This window comes from Salvelinus alpinus, chromosome 10, assembly GCF_045679555.1.
Source record: "Salvelinus alpinus chromosome 10, SLU_Salpinus.1, whole genome shotgun sequence".
Classification (NCBI taxonomy): domain Eukaryota; kingdom Metazoa; phylum Chordata; class Actinopteri; order Salmoniformes; family Salmonidae; genus Salvelinus; species Salvelinus alpinus.
The window spans coordinates 18,682,501-18,699,434 of NC_092095.1; the positions used below are offsets into that span (position 1 = coordinate 18,682,501).

The 16,934-nt window shown below is 43.4% G+C and overlaps 1 protein-coding gene across 1 annotated transcript; it reads right to left on the reverse strand.

Annotated features, from left to right (window-relative positions):
- Positions 1-628: 628 nt before the first annotated feature.
- On the reverse strand, positions 629-16,248 carry LOC139531637 (V-type proton ATPase catalytic subunit A). The gene is made up of 15 exons (XM_071328273.1): positions 16,103-16,248; positions 10,299-10,395; positions 9,873-10,001; positions 8,517-8,731; positions 8,119-8,256; positions 7,883-8,034; positions 7,448-7,610; positions 6,014-6,122; positions 5,765-5,887; positions 5,507-5,621; positions 5,268-5,331; positions 2,104-2,307; positions 1,875-1,969; positions 1,582-1,753; positions 629-1,409 (listed from the first exon to the last, which is right to left on the reverse strand). Exons 2-15 carry the CDS (start codon positions 10,378-10,380, stop codon positions 1,317-1,319), a joined length of 1,854 nt encoding a protein of 617 aa, XP_071184374.1. The 5' UTR covers positions 10,381-10,395; positions 16,103-16,248; the 3' UTR covers positions 629-1,316.
- Between the last annotated feature and the right edge of the window lie 686 nt (positions 16,249-16,934).

The following is a 16,934-nucleotide window of genomic DNA, read 5'->3' on the forward strand; positions in this document are numbered from 1 at the left end:
ATCAAATTATTTTTGTTCAGTGCAGCTGTACTGCAAAAACATCACAGCTCAGTAACTAATCAAAACTATCTAGCTACATACTTTATATAATTACTGCAGTCACAAACTAGTCGAGGAGAGGAATGTATGTGTGTAGTTTCACTAGTTGTGTCTGACAAACACTCCTCTTCCACTAAGCACATTCATAGACAAAACTAAAGGGTGGAGTGCCACAGATTCCACATAGGAATTAGAGACACGTAGCAAGGCTAGTCCAACCAGCAGCACCAGAATTATTATTTTGTCATTCTCACACACCCACTCATACGTGACTGCGTATACCAATGGGGGCTGGTGAGGGGAGGACAGCTCACAACAATGGCTGGAACGGAGCGAATGGAATGGCAAACACATGGAAACCATGGAAACCACGTGTTTGCTGTATTTGATACCATTCCACGCCAGCCATTACCACGAGCCCATCCTCCCCTTAATAAGATGCCACCAACCTCCTGTGGTATATATATACACTTATTAACATGATCACCTGTATGTTCACTACTATTGTTAGTACAGTACATACACTTGTAGCAACCTGTTGATTACACTCACAGAACATGCAGAGAAGACTGACATTACTGAAAAACAGTAATGTTTGGTTGCCTTTTATTCTTTGGGACTTGTCCCATGAGCAGTAGAAAGGACAGGGCGAGAGAGCCCACCTCTCTCTCACACACACACACATACATACACACATACAGCAAGTACACAAGACTACACAGCATAAATCACTAAATATGAACAAAAACCAGCCCACACGTTGTCCATGTCCAGACACCTGCAACAAATAGAGTCACTCTGCTTATTAAGTATTTGATGTTAATCTTCATCAATATTCTGTACAGATAGAGTGCTAATGAACGATAATTACATCAACTGAAGTCTTCAGGTACACAGCTAGGGCCAGAGACCATGTCCAAAACAAACAGGGGGAAGGGAGGGGCAATGCAGGGGTCCCACACACAGACATGTAAACATACACACATTAAGGTGTTGGGGCAGATCTTCGACCATGCTGGGGCAAATACACTGGGGGATTTAGAATCTGTGAGGAAACAGAATACAAGAATACAGTACATTTTGTTCTCTTTTTGCCCATACACATTCACACGTTGAGTAAACTGATGGCAGGAGGTTGGGTGTAAACACAAGGCAGTGGAATGTGAGGCTGCAGTGGAAGTGGCTGCAGAGAGAGAGAGGGGCGGGGGCGCGGGGTGCGACAGACATGCACTGTCCCTGGCGTCACAGGTGAGGGGTGAAAGGCCCAGGGTGAAGGCTCAGTCCTCCAAGCTGCGGAAGGAGTTCTGCATGTCCTCCAGCAGCTGGGCGTAGTCAGACTTGATCTTGGCCTCTCCCTCCTTCACTGGGTCCTGAAACAGGCCAGACATATAGAGTTACACAGACACACAAAGAGATCGTGATACAGACAAATAGTAAGAGAAACACTCATAGACAGCATAGAAATACACAAAGAGCAATACAGGGAACACACTCACACACAGAGAGAAAGACAAACGAGAAACAGTCAGACAGCAGATGTACCTTGAACTTCATGGAGCTGAGTCTGTAGAGGATCTCTCCCAGGTGTTCTCGGATCATGGACCAGGTGATCTTGTTGTCGCTCTGAGCCGTGGTCTCCACCGCGTGCCTCGCCATGTCGTAGAACGCTATGATGTTGGACAGGATGCCTACCGTCTTATAGAAGGGACAAAACCTGCAGGGAGAGGTCAGAGAGTTACAGTTGGAATGACTTGACAGTCAATCTTTCAATATTACTCAGAAATATATGAGTAGGTCAGTGAGAGTAAGTGCGTTTGAGTGAGTGAGTGTTTTACCTGTCGTAGGGGGTGTAACCATTCTGTTGCAGGAAGTCATCCTTGAGGAGCTTGGCCACCTCCAGGGTGATCTTATCAGTTTCGGCCAGCGATGCCTGTCACCATGACAACCAGGACAATCTCAATATTATGAAGCAGAGGAGACATGGAGATAAAACCTCAGACTATAGAGATGCAGCCCAATATTGTCCCGCCTTCTTTCTTCCCCCTCCCCTCAGTTCCCCCTCACCTTGCCGACCAGCTGTACGATCTCAGCCAGGTCCTCCTCCTCCTGCAGGATCTCCTTGGCCTTGGTGCGCAGCGGGACGAACTCAGGGAAGTGCTTGTCGTAGTACTCGTCTAGCGCCCGCGTGTACTTACTGTAGCTGATCAGCCAGTTGACTGACGGGAAGTGCTTCCTCTGGGCCAGCTTCTTATCCAGACCCCAGAACACCTGAGAGAGGGAAGGATAGAGGGAGAGAGAGAGAGAAAGAGTGAGTGGGCAGAGAGAAGAGGGAGAGAGGATGAAGGCAGGGAGAAAGGGAGGGAAAAAGAGGATGAAGAGTTGCATTCCCCTGCTCAGACGTTGCATGAATCAACCAATGGTTGCGTGCCACGTCATTGATTGTGTGCCACGTCATCGATTGTCAGACTGACAGATTGCTATAACATATGATGTGGTTAGCTGATACGTAAAATACCTATCCAGGCGTTGTAAGATCTGACAGGCATCAGCATCAGGAGCGTACCCAAGGATTGATAATTGAGTCCCTAAAGCTTGTCTTTATTTCTTTGCTCCATATGGATGAGTGTAATGACCTTAGTGATCACTGTTTTACAGCCTGTGTTCGTAATGGCTGCTCAGTGAAACGACCTGTCCTGATTTCTCATTGACACTTGGTAAAAAACTTTAATGAGCAAGCCTTCCTTCATGAACAGGCCTCTGTAAAATGGTCTAGAATCAGCTTGATCCCCTCTGTCGAAGACGCTTGGACCTTCTTTTTTAATATTTTCAGTGGTATTGTTAACAAACACGCCCCCATAAAGAAAATGAGAATTAAAAACAGGTTCAGCCCCTGGTTTGACCGTGATCTTGCAGAGTTACTCCACCTCAAGAATTGCATTTGGCAAAACGCTCGGCACACGCATACTCAGGCTGACTGGCTTTCGTTCAGGCAAATGAGAAATAAGTGCACTCAGGCTATCCGAAAGGTAGACCATGTTCTGGAAAACGGTGAAAGACCTGGAGAATAAACCCTCCTCCTCACAGCTGCCCATGTCCCTTAATGTTGATGATGTGGTTGTTACTGACAAGAAGCACATGGCTGAGATTATTAAAGCCCCACTTCCTGAAGTCAGGATTCCTATTTGACTCACCCATACCTCCTTGCCCGTCCAACATTTCCTCATCTCCCACCCCTTCTAATGCGACTATCCCCGATGCTTCTCCCTTTTTTCCCCCCTGCCCCGCTACAAAGTTTCTCCCTGCAGGCTGAGTTCGAGGTGTTCGAGGTGCTAAAGGAGCTCCTTAAACTTGACCCCCAAAAAACATATGGGTCAGATGGTTTAGACCCTTTCTTCTTTAAGGTTGCTGCCCCTATCATCACCAAGCCTGTCTCTCCTTTCTGGGGAGGTTCCCATTGCTTAGAAGGCAGCCACGTTTCGTCCTTTTAAATAAAGGGGAGATCAAGCTGATCCTAACTGTTATAGGCTAATTTCTATTTTGCCCTGTTTATCAAAAGTGTTGGAAAAAACCTGTCAATAATCAACTGACTGGCTTTCTTGATGTCTATAGTATTCTCTCAGGTATGCAATCTGGTTTCCACTCAGGTTATGAATGTGTCACTGCAACCTTAAAGGTCCTAAATGATGTCACCATTGCCCTTGATTCTAAGCAATATTGTGCTGCTATTTTTATCGACTTGGCCAAAGCTTTTGATACGGTAGACCATTCCATTCTTGTGGACCGGTAAGGAGTATTGGTGTCTCTGAGGGGTCTTTGGGCTGGTTTGCTAACTACCTCTCTCAAAGAGTACAGTGTATAAAGTCAGAAAATCTGCTGTCTCAGCCACTGCCTGTCACCAAGGGAGTACCCCAAGGCTCAATCCTAGGCCCCACGCTCTTCTGAATTTACATCAACATAGCTCAGGCAGTAGGAATCTCCCATCCATTTATATGCAGATGATACAGTCTTATACTCAGCTTGCCCCTCCCCGGATTTTGTGTTAAATGCTCTACAACAAAGCTTTCTTAATGTCCAACAAGCTTTCTCTACCCTTAACCTTGTTCTGAACACCTCCAAAACAAAGGTAATGTGGTTAGGTAAGTAGAATGACCCTCCTCCCACAGGTGTGATTACTACCTATGAGGGTTAGAGCTTGAGGTAGTCACCTCATACAAGTACTTGGAAGTATGGCTAGATGGTACACTGTCCTTCTGTCAGCACATATCAAAGCTGCAGGCTAAAGTTAAATCTAGACTTGGTTTCCTCTATCGTAATCGCTCCCCTTTCATCCCAGCTGCCAAACTAACCCTGATTCAGATGACCATCCTACCCATGCTAGATTACAGAGACATAATTTAAGGGTGCTCTCGAGGTAAGGGTGCTCTCGAGTGGATAGATGTTCTTTACCATTAGGCCATCAGATTTGCCACCAATGCTCCTTTGAGGACACATTACTGCACTCTATACTCCTCTGTAAACTGGTCATCTCTGTATACCCATCGCAAGACCCACTGGTTGATGCCTATTTATAAAAACCTCTTAGGCCTCACTCCTCCCCTATCTGAGATATCTACTGCAGCCCTCATCCTCCACATACACCACCCGTTCTGCCAGTCACATTCTGATAAAGGTCCCCAAAGCATACAGATCCCTGGGTCGCTCTTCTTTTCAGTTCGCTGTAGCTAGCGACTGGAATGAGCTGCAACAAACACTCAAACTGGACAGTTTTATCTCAATCTCTTCATTCAGACTCAATCATGGAAACTCTTACTGACAGTTGTGGCTGCTTTGTGTGATGTATTGTTGTTGTCTCTACCTTCTTGCCCTTTGTACCATGTTTTGTGCCTATACCTTGTTGTGTTGCTACCATGTTGTTGTTATGTTGTGTTGCTACCATGCTGTGTTGTCATGTGTTGCTGCCTTGCTATGTTGTTGTCTTAGGACTCTATGTAGTGTTGTCTATCTTGTTGTGATGTGTGTTTTGTCCTATATTTATATTGTATTTATTTGTTATTTTTAACCCCAGGCCCCCGTCCCCGCAGGAGGTCTTTTGCCTTTCGGTAGGCCGTCATTGTAAACAAGAATGTGTTCTTAACTGACTTGCCTAGTTAAATAAAGGTTAAATAAAATTAAAATAAATAAGTGGGTTCTATCAGAGCCAGACAGAAACCAGCTGTATCCACAGTTACCTGCACGATACCCAGGGTAGCTGATGTCACAGGATCAGAGAAGTCACCACCTGGGGGAGACACACTGTGGAAATGAAACAGAACGTTGGTAACATGTGGTTATAACGTTAGAAGAAGCACTCCACTTCCGCCTATTCCAGCGTGGCTAGATTGTGTTGGCAGGTTTCTGAGGTCTACTGGAGAGCTGAGAGGAGGAACAAGGCCTCCCCCGCGTGGTGAAGAGATGTAACTGTACTCACGCCCCCACAATGCTGACGCTGCCCTCTCTCTCTGGGTTGCCAAGACACTTCACCCTGCCGGCACGCTCGTAGAATGACGCCAGACGGGCACCCAAGTAGGCTGGGTAACCACTGTCTGTGGACAAAACAGGCCTTACTTGATATGTTCGAGATAACTGATTTAAACCAAATTCCCCCCACTAGCCCTAGAAGATGTCCTATACATTGCATTAAAAAAGCAACTATTTTGTATTTTGGGTGTTACCAGCAGCCACTCACCAGCGGGCATCTCAGCCAGTCGCCCAGAGATCTCCCTGAGAGCCTCGGCCCATCGAGAGGTGGAGTCAGCCATCATGCTAACATTGTAGCCCATGTCCCTGAAGTACTCAGACAGCGTAATCCCTGCAGACACACACAGAGGACAAGTAGGTGATTGGTTAGGGGGTGTGCTCCATGTTGTGGTCTCAGGCCTGTCATTGGCTGGGAGGTTTGCTGTGTTATGCTCTGGGCCCTGTGATTGGTTCCTACCTGTGTAGATAGAGGCCTCTCTAGCAGCCACAGGCATGTTGGAGGTGTTGGCCACCAGCGCTGTTCTCTTCATGATGCTCTCAGTCTTCCCATCCACCTCCATGGTCAGCTATTAGACAGACACACTGTCAATCATCCTGACCTTCAATAAGAAAAAGGCTAACGCTAATGATGATGATCATGAAAATCTAATGACATTCAGTGCGTTCGGAAAGTATTCAGACCCTTTGACCTTTTCCACATTTTGTTACATTACAGCCTTATTCTAAAATTGATTAAATTAATGTTTTTCCTCATCAATCTACACACAACACCCCACAATGACAAAGCAAAAACTGTTTTTTAGAAATGTTTACAAATTTATAGAAAAATAAAATTAAAATAAATACCATATTTACATAACTATTCAGACCCTTTGCTCTGAGACTCGAAATTGAGCTCAGGTGCATCCTGTTTCCATTGATCATCCTTGAGATGTTTATACAACTTGATTGGAGTCCACCTGTGGTAAATTCAATTGATTGGACATGATTTGGAAAGGCACACACACCTGTCTATATAAGGTCCCACAGTTGACAGTGCATGTCAGAGCAAAAACCAAGCCATGAGGTCAAAGGAATTGTCCGTAGCGCTCCAAGACAGAATTGTATCGAGGCACAGATCTGGAGTAGGGTACCAAAAACATTTCTGCAGCATTGAAGGTCCCCAAGAACATTCTTAAATGGAAGAAGTTTGGAACCACCAAGACTCTTCCAAGAGCTGGCCGCCCGGCCAAACTGAGCAATCAGGGGAGAAGTGCCTTGGTCAGGGAGGTGACCAAGAACCGAATGGTCACTCTGACAGAGTTCTAGGGTTCCTCTGCGGAGATGGAAGAAACTTCCAGATGTACAACTATCTCTGCAGCAGTCCACCAATTAGACCTTTATGGTAGATTGGCCAGACGGAAGCCATTCCTCAGTAAAAGGCACATGACAGCCCGCTTGGAGTTTGCCCATAGGGCACCTAAAGGACTCTCAGACCATGAGAAACAAGATTCTCTGGTCTGATGAAACAAAGATTGAACTCTTTGGCCTAAATGCCAAGCGTCACGTCTGGAGGACACTTGGCACCCTATGATTACTTGGCTACAGAGCTGATGCCTGCTGGACTGTTCATTTATCACGGTACTCCACTTTGTTTACCTTTGTTTATCTGTCGGCCCTAGCCCCGAACTCAGGCCCTGTGTGTAGTTAACCGACCCTCTCTGCCCATTCATCGCCATTTTACCTGTTGTCGTTGACTTAGCTGATTAGCTGTTGTTGTTGACTTAGCTAGCTAAGCTAGCTAGCTAAAAAAGCAATTTCATCCATTTTAGAGTAAGGCTGTAATGTAACAAAATGTGGAAAAAGTCAAGTTGCTCTGAATACTTTCCGAATGAACTGTGACACCACCCACCTCGGGGAAATCTCGCAGAACTTCTGACATCTCGTTCCCTCGCTCCCCGCAGCCTACGTAGACGATGACATCACTGTTGGAGTACTTTGACAGGGACTGGGAGATGACAGTTTTACCACAGCCAAAGGCTCCGGGGATGGCTGTGGTTCCTCCCTGGACACACCTGGACACAGAGACAGACAGAACAGACCGGGGGCAGGGAGATGGAAGCAGAGGTTGAGTATATTGGCAGATTCAGATAAAACTTTCTAATTCAGTTTACTTGTAGCAGAACATTGAAGACAGATGGACAGAAAGACATTCTGATAGTGTTTTTAAGAAAAGAGGGGAAATGGGAGAATGCTAAGAGAGGGATTCCCTGAAGCAGAGACAGCGAGATGGAGAAAGGTGAAGGAAGGATAGATGGAAAAGTGGGGTAAGAGAAAGGGGACTCACGGGAAGAGGGCGTCCAGTACTCTCTGTCCGGTCAGCAGTGGGTGATTGGCGGGTAGCTTCTCTGTGACCGGACGAATCTGTCGCACTGGCCAGACTTGGACCATGGTGAACTTTTCCTTCATACCCTCAAACTCAAGCTCCAACACCACATCCTGAAACACACACACAGTCTTAATACATAAATGACCCCACATGTATTACTATGGATTTAGACAAGGTTGGGTGGTGGAACTAACCGAGACGTCATAGTTTCCGGGGGGAGCCACATAGGTGACGGTTCCTCTGTTCCTCGGGGGCAGCATGATCTTGTGCTTGATGAGGGAGTTCTCAAACACCATCCCATAGATATCACCCCCTGTGATGTGACTGCCCACCTAAGAGAGAGGGGGGAGATACGGGGTTAATGGTTATCAATTCAAACTTTAACATGAAAGCTAGAAAATTCTCCAGGCCCATTGCTCATCTTACTCCCAAAACAGAGGTGGGGTTACCGCTTTGTTATTGTTTCAATTAAGGATTCTAGCTTTAAATGTACAGTTCAGTATGTGGTCTAAGGACACTTGAAATTGTGGATAGTGTAGCACATCGAGTAAACCATGCAAGCACTTTCCTCAGAGTAGTAGGACACACCCACCCGTAAGCTCTTGACGGGGGAGAACTCCCATTTCAGGTCTCGGTTGAGGGCTCCGATATTGACTCCACGGGGGATGTAGATGCTCTGTGTTAGGTCGTTGATGTCCTTCAGGGGGCGCTGGATACCGTCGAAGATGGAGCCCATGATGCCTGGGCCCAGCTCCACTGACAGAGGCTTCCCTGTCCGCAGCACCGGGTCCCCAACGGATACACCCGCTGTGACAATGCTCAGGAACACATTCACAGTGTGTGTGTGTGTGTTTCAGTAGATTTCAGTCTTTTTTTCATGTGTCTGTGAGTGTTATCAAGAGGTCGCTATGGTGTAGAAGACTGAGTGTGTATGTACCGTAAAAATGTGTTCAGTAATGAACACTAAGGTGATTGTATAAATATATAGTAAGTGTGTATACACACACACACACACACACCATGGCAGTTGGAACCGGTTCAGGGAACCAAACCCGAAAATAACCAAATATTTGGAGGAACAGAATCAGAACTGCGAATGAAAGTGATCTATAATGTTCCGGGAACAGAACTGTTATTTTATAATCATGGGAACCGGTTAATAATGTTTTTTTACATTCCGTTTTTTTTTTCTTCTGTCCCACTAAACACGCTGTAAAGCACCACTGCAAAGCCCTCACCCTCAAACTTATTCCAGTGTCTACCCACTAGAAGATTTTTGCCAGTATGTGTGCCAGAGTTTCCATTAGGAAAATTAGAAAAAAAACATCCATATGCATTCAGATTGAACCTGGCGCAGCCAGCACCATCAATAAACAAGGGATATTGGCCAAATGAGCCACATTTATGTCCTTTAAAAAAACTACTTGTGTTTCGATGTGTAAGATATGCAAAATCTCTCTCTCTCAGCATGCTACGACACGCATTTCTTTATGTCAGATGGCTAGGCCTTGTCTGCTGTACAGATATAGGCGTATAGAAGGAGGCTAATTTGTTAATTTTCTATCACAGTAAAGGAAGGAATGATGTAAACTGGTACTTTTGTTTTGGTTCTAACTGATTCAGAAATGTATTTTGCTGGTCAGAACGGAAAAAAATGATGGTTCTGTTCCGAAAAAAAAACGATTGGAAAATTATTTTTGGTTCCAACCCTTAACAGACAGGTGCAGTCATGTACACACAGGCATAGCACTGTATGTACCAGGAGAACACTGACAGTCAGGTACAGTAAAGCTTGCATCCCAAATGAAACCCCTATTAACTTTACAGTGCACTTCTTTTAACCAGGGCCCTTATTTCTCTGGTCAAAAGTAGTGCCCTATGTAGGGAATAGGATGCCATTTGGGATACAACCAGTCAGGTGCAGTAACAGTATAACCCGTTAGGATACATGTCTCCTCGTAAACCTGGATGGTGGCCATGTCTCCCTCCAGCCTGATGATCTCTCCCACCAGCTCACTGTGGCCCACTCTCACCAGCTCATACATGGCCGCTCCCGCCATGGCAGTGGCCGTCACCACTGCAGCACAGCCAGGGGACAACACAGGTCAGAGGTCACACACCATGCAAGAGAGACGGATCTCTAGTCCAAACTCCACGCCAGATTGGAGTAAACAGATTAGTGCCAAGTCAAGCCTCCTATCTCCTAGCTTACTACCAGAGGGATATTTTTTTATTTATTTTTTTATTTAACCTTTATTTGACTAGGCATAGCTGAGGCTATTACCAAAGCATCCCTTCTTCAGCTAGCCTAAAACCTTTAGAGCCTAAACAGAGGCACATGAGACATAGGTGAATGTGTATGTGAGATAGTGACCTGGGCCGGAGACTCCATGGACGTATCCAAACTCGCTCTCTTTCTCCTCATCCCAGATCTTAGGCAGCTTGGACAGGTCCATCCTGGCAGGCTAGATCTGAGAGAAAGAAAGAAGAATGGAGTGAGTGTGTGAATGACCGTGATAAAGGGAGCGAGAAGAGAGAAAGAGTGGTGCACAGTCCACAGAGCACCACTAACGGGTTGGTTGTTCAGCAACAAAACCATTGCGTGCACAACTATGGGGAAAAACACACGGTTTGGCTTAGATTGTTCACAACATGTAAACTATATTTAGTCTCCAATGTTTATTGAAAACAAATACATTTTCTAAATGGTTCACTGACATGGATGAAAATACCCTCAAATTAAAGCTGACAGTCTGCATTTTAAACTCATAGTCATTGTATCATTTAAAATCCAAAGTGCTGTAGTACAGAGACAAAACATTTGTCACTAGCTAGGTTTCCATCCAATTGGCGACAGATTTTCATGGGAATATGATAGAATCCGCATAAAGAAAACATGCGCATTTTCCCACCAGTGGTATATTTCCACCAAATTGACTTCTTGCAGATAGAAATCAGTGCGTGATGACGTAGTGCACACAAAATGTACTTTTTCGCTTAGGTTTTCATGTATCAAATAAAAATCTAAAGTTCAATGTGTTTCCATCGCATTTTCAACTCTAGTGATAGTTGTCACAAACTGTTGTGTTAAATAGTAAATGTGTCCACTCTGGTCTTGGTACCTGTGCTCTAGCCAACAGCTCATAGATACAGTGCGGGTAGGCTGTGAGGGTTGTCTAGTCCACATGATGAGATTATTATGAATTTCTATTTGTCAAAACGGCAGTCAAGCATAGATCATCATGTCACCAGAATAAGACCCTCGATATTCATTGGAAAGCAGCATCAAGCTCATTACCGTGCACTTTCACCACCCTGTGAAATTAATCATAACTTATTTCATCTGTAGCCTAATAAACTACATAGTTTTCCGAGTGACTCCAAATTTACTTCGATATTATGGTTATTATATCAATAACAATAACAGGACCCAGCCTCTGTGTAACTCTATACGTCTGGCGCATAAAGTAGTTTCCACCTCCATGTCCCAAATAATACATTTTACAGACACAAAAAGACCTCACCATCTCGAACAAACAAAGTCTGTTGGCGTTAATAAAAATTGTACCGAAACTACCTGTTTCCATCACAGCTGTTACGATTTATTTTATTATGGTATGACTTTACTTGCATAAAAAAAACTATGGATGAAACGTGGTTACTGTCCCAGTATGGAGCTCACCGTATATACAGCTGTATTGATTCGTGTTATAGCTGACTGCATCCCAGACCATAGTGAGTTATAGTCCTGGCTGGGACACTATTGACCCAGTCATTAGAAGGTCAATGGGTTTCTCATCCAACTCAAAATCCACCCACCTATCCATTCTGAATCTGTTCAAAGCAGCGTGTTAACCCTCTCCAACACTAAAAACATACACACACTAACAGAGTAGGACAATTACTACATGATGATTACACACAGACTAATTCCCTCCCACACATAGGCTTAAACAGTAAGCTTTCTGCAATGGTGAGAGGGACTCGCAAACATATAGCACACTATCGGGAAACAGTCTGTACACACAGATCACTGTCCCTCTGTTCTGTTACCATGACAATATCACCCCTTTTCTGAACCGTGACCATGGTGATATCCCAGCGACTAGAGCCCAACATCACGACTCGGCATCTCTCTCTCTCTCTCTCTCTCTGGGGGGGGGGGGGGGGCTAACGCTACAGTGGCTAACGTTATGGTGCTGCTGAATCTATACTGCATGGGTTTAACAACAACCCCTCATCACCCACTCTGTCTGTAGACACACAAACACCATCCCTGCTTCAGTGCCCTTTTGTCCTTTCCACTGATAGGGCCTTTTCCTCCATGCTAGACTGGCTATGTTATCTGTGTAGAAATACAGCAGCCCCCCTCAACAGATCTAGTCTGGAGCAGCAGGATACAGACCTAAGGATGTGGCATCCGTGGCCAAGCTTAGCTTACATGGCATTTGTACCTCCATTCTTAAGACATTTAAAACAATGCAAAAACATACTTTCTTTATCAAGTGCTCAATTCTTCCCTTTCTCTTGAATGTTTTATTCCCTCTGGATCCTATCAGGTGCAAAATACTTACTGTAAAACAGGACAGACATACATACATAAATGCATGTATACACCCACTGACAGACACACACTTGGACAGAATTTAATAATTTCCATTGCAATATTAGAGACTCATAGGGTGGAATATATGCATGAGGCGTCACATGACTGTGGAGACATGGCTGGCGGAGTTATATGGGCCGTTTGAGGAAGTGGAAAATCCTAGTGTGGGGTAGGATTGGGAAGTCAACTAAATTAGTGTCTTTGTGAATTGTATGAGATTCAGACACAGTGATTCACAACACTCTGGTATTTAAAAAGCTAGAGGATTAAATCCATATCCCTTGACACAACAGCGAGCATACTGCCAGGCCTCAGGGCAGCCACCTACCAAGCTCAGCAATCTATGGTACGATGCAGGTTGAAGTTGCCCTTAAAAACAGATCAGGGATCAGTTTACTCTCCCCAAAGTCCCTACCTTTATTGGGGGGGGAAAGTACTTCCACACTAACAGTTGTGGAAGTACAGTCAGAGGGTAAAACCCAGACATGCATCAAGTTTCTATGGACTCAGCCACATCATATGACACCAGTCATGTGACGTATGGAATCCGTTAATCAAGGATACACTCACTGAGCACTGCAGTGTTACAATGTAAATGATCCGTTAATCAACGATACACTCACTGAGCACTGCAGTGTTACAATGTAAATGATCCGTTAATCAAGGATACACTCACTGAGCACTGCAGTGTTACAATGTAAACGATCCGTTTATCAAGGATACACTCACTGAGCACTGCAGTGTTACAATGTAAATGATCCGTTAATCAAGGATACACTCACTGAGCACTGCAGTGTTACAATGTAAACGATCCGTTTATCAAGGATACACTCACTGAGCACTGCAGTGTTACAATGTAAACGATCCATACTCAGCAATGTCTCTCCAGTGAGGGTAACCAGTGACCAAACAAAGGAGCTTTAGCCTAATAAAATAATGTCCCATTCAGCCTAATCTGTCTCATAATGAAACTAGCGCGAGTGCTGGTTGCAAGGTGTTGCATAATCCTGTAAACCCAACGGCTCACATTTAACTTCCTGTTCAAGTTTTCAAATGTCATGAAATAGTGCTAATTTACTAAGTAAGTGCATCCCAAATTGACAATGGATTCACACAATCACCAACAACCACCCTTCCCCTGGCCGCCAGTGATTCTGAAGGGCAGAATCAGGAAGGCAAGCACTGAAGAGAGTAAGAAGGCCTACAGTACAGGCCGAGGTTCTAGTGCAAGGGTAGAACATAATTATAATAATTTGTACACTGCAAATTGACCACAAGTTTGCCCAAAAAGAGGTACCATTTGAAAATAGAAATAATTTAATACGTTGATTACATTGAGACACGATCACATATATGTCTCCTTGTTTACATGTGGCAATACTTGGTAACATATTTTCGAAATTAAACTATTTTTTTGCTGAATTCCTTGTGATTTTACAGTCTTTTTTGACCCAAAACTTTAAAAAATATACACAACCAGTCAAAAGTTTGGACACCTTCTCATTCCAGGGTTTTTCTTTGTTGTTACTATTTTCTTCATTGTAGAATAATAGTGAAGACATCAAAACTATGAAATAACACATATGGAATCATGTAGTAACCAAAAAAGTGTTAAACAAATCAAAATATATTTTATATTTGAGATTCTTCAAAGTAGCCACCCTTGATGACAGCTTTGCACACACTTGACATTCTCTCAACCAGCTTCATGAGGTAGTCACCTGGAATTCCGTTCCCCTTCCTTGTCTTGTGTCCTTCATTAGACACTGCACTATAGAGGTGAAAGAAAATCGATGGGATTTCACAATATTGCTTTAACTTAGGGTTTCCTAAACTCAGTCCTCAGGACACACGTTTTGATTTTCGCCATAGCACTACACAGCTGATTCAAATAATCAACTAATCATCAAGCTTTGACCATTTGAAACAGCTGTGTAGTGTTAGTGCAAAAACCAAAACGTGCACCCCTTGGGGTCCCAAGGACACCATTTGGGAGACAGTGATTTAACCTATCCTTACTTCTCAGATCAGTGCAGATGAAGGAGAAGGGAAGAGGATGTGAACTAACATGATTGAGATTCACCCAAACAGGCCCTACCCTATAAGCAGACACTTCTGATGATAAATTCAACATCCATGTGAGGATGTGGTGGGGCTGTGACAGGTGCACAGGGTCCTAACGTGCGTGTGCTAAATGCATTGAATGATTCTTCCTCTTCCGTAGTCAAACAGAATCATCCTCATGTGCCACTGTCACACTAGCCTATGTCACTAGGGACAAACCAACGGAATAGGGCCCGCTTGAGAATAATATGTGATTTTTCTTTGATTTACAATACCACTCTCTGCATGTATTTTGAATTGATAACATTTGTAGTAGGGCTACTAGTCTCCCTCTTATCTCAGGTGCATTGCCCCAAAGTCTGCTGGTCAGTCAGCTGAGATTAAAGTAGCCCAATAATGGACTAAAGGAGCCAAACGTTACTGTTTATAATCCAATGACTTTACATGTTCTGTTTATAGGTGAATTGGCTCTGGAAGCCAAAACGGCCAAATAATCAATCTAAAACGTGAATCGATTCTCAATTGCGGTGCGGTTCAAGAAATATAAATCCCTCTACATTCATATCAAAATAATTTCACAAACTGACTGTGCACTGTTATAACCGGTTTTAACAGTTGCAGCCTACTGTATTTTTTAATTTTTTTGTGACAACATGTTTGTGGTGTCGGTCTTCCGTTTACACATGTGTTCAGAGGATAGCTAATTAGCACAAAAAGTCCACTCGGTCTTCCATGTTTTCCATAAACAAGCATTGTAATACGGAAATATTGGCTTGTGGGAACCCTATAAAAAAAGGTGTATATCAATACATCAATAACATTTTGTTTTTTTACAATTATTTCTCGCCGATATGAAATATAAGGTTCTTAGGTTTCCAAAACCGTACGGAAAGCAATGCGTGTTAATGTTCAGACCAAGCGTCACGGCTCTTAACAGATGACGTCTTAGTCCAATGACCCTTATGTGTAATGTAATGGAACCGAGAGCCATGATCAAGGGCTACATTGCCAAAGGTGTCTTGTCAACATAATCACATGACCACCAATGCGCTGTAGCGTCGACATCATTTTTTTTTTTTTACATGATCGAATCTATCCATGGCCATGTAACAGAAAATAAGATAACTTGTTGCATTGTTGCTATAAAAAAAACACATTGAGAGACATATACATAACGTAAGGCACGATGTTTACGCATTTTTGCGCAACAACAACTGACATTTGAGAAGCCGCATTGCCAGCGTTGCAATTTGATGGTGATAAAAATCCTTGTACTTTTTTATTCAAATAGGCCTACATTTTAATGAAAAACCAAGACCATGAATGCATTTAAATGTATGTTCCAATTATCAAAATCCTTTGATAAACGACCGTATTATTTAAGCCTAGGTCATCTGTCAAAATCGCTGGCTGTGCCATTTTGATGCATTTCGAAAGAATTATGAAAAATCACATAATATAGACATTGCATTTAATCTAATTTGATGATAATAAAACGGCATAGCTACCTTCAGAAATTAAACGGTCCAGCGTCTTGATCCTCTGCCTAGTGAAGACGTGAGTGGCGATACGACAGCAAATGATCAGCTGACTTCATTCAATCCGAGTTTTGCAGATCGCGAGACTCGGGACTCACAACACTGCACCTGCTCCCATTATGGCTCAAGCTCACTCCGGTGTCAAATATATAGATGGAAAGATATCTACTTCCTCTTGATATTCGTCTATAGTTTGAAATAAACATTTAAAAACAACAACAAAAGAACAGAACAGCTGATTAATTAGACATGTTCCACGGTTGAGGCTCGGAACGAAAAAAAGATTGAAGGCTCCACAATAGGCCGAGGGCAGAAAAGTGAACAGTAGAATTATGTGGTCTTTTTCGAGAAAATATCTTTGCGTTTGAGCCAAAATGGCGGTAGAACAATAGGGTGTTGCTGTTACGTGTTAAATGTGGATTGCACTGTTGGACACTGGAGATTTGCATGACACAATATTTTACGCCAGTGCAATGAATTCAAATGAAATATCGAGTTGCGCCACAAATTATTAGAAATTAAATAATAGCAAATTATTATTAAGACATGTAAAAATCTAACAAAAATGTCAAAACCAATGGTCAATACATACTTCAAGAACAAAAATCCCAAAATGTTTCAATATTTAAAAAACAGAACTAGTTTTTTTATTCAACAGAAATATTTAGGTAATTTGCTCAACCCATATAATAAAAATAACTGGATAAAAAAATATGAACGTACAGTGACATTCTGCGATTAGACGGATGGGTATGGGGATGTTGATGTTGTAGTTTCAATGAGCAGGGCAGAGGCAAAAAGC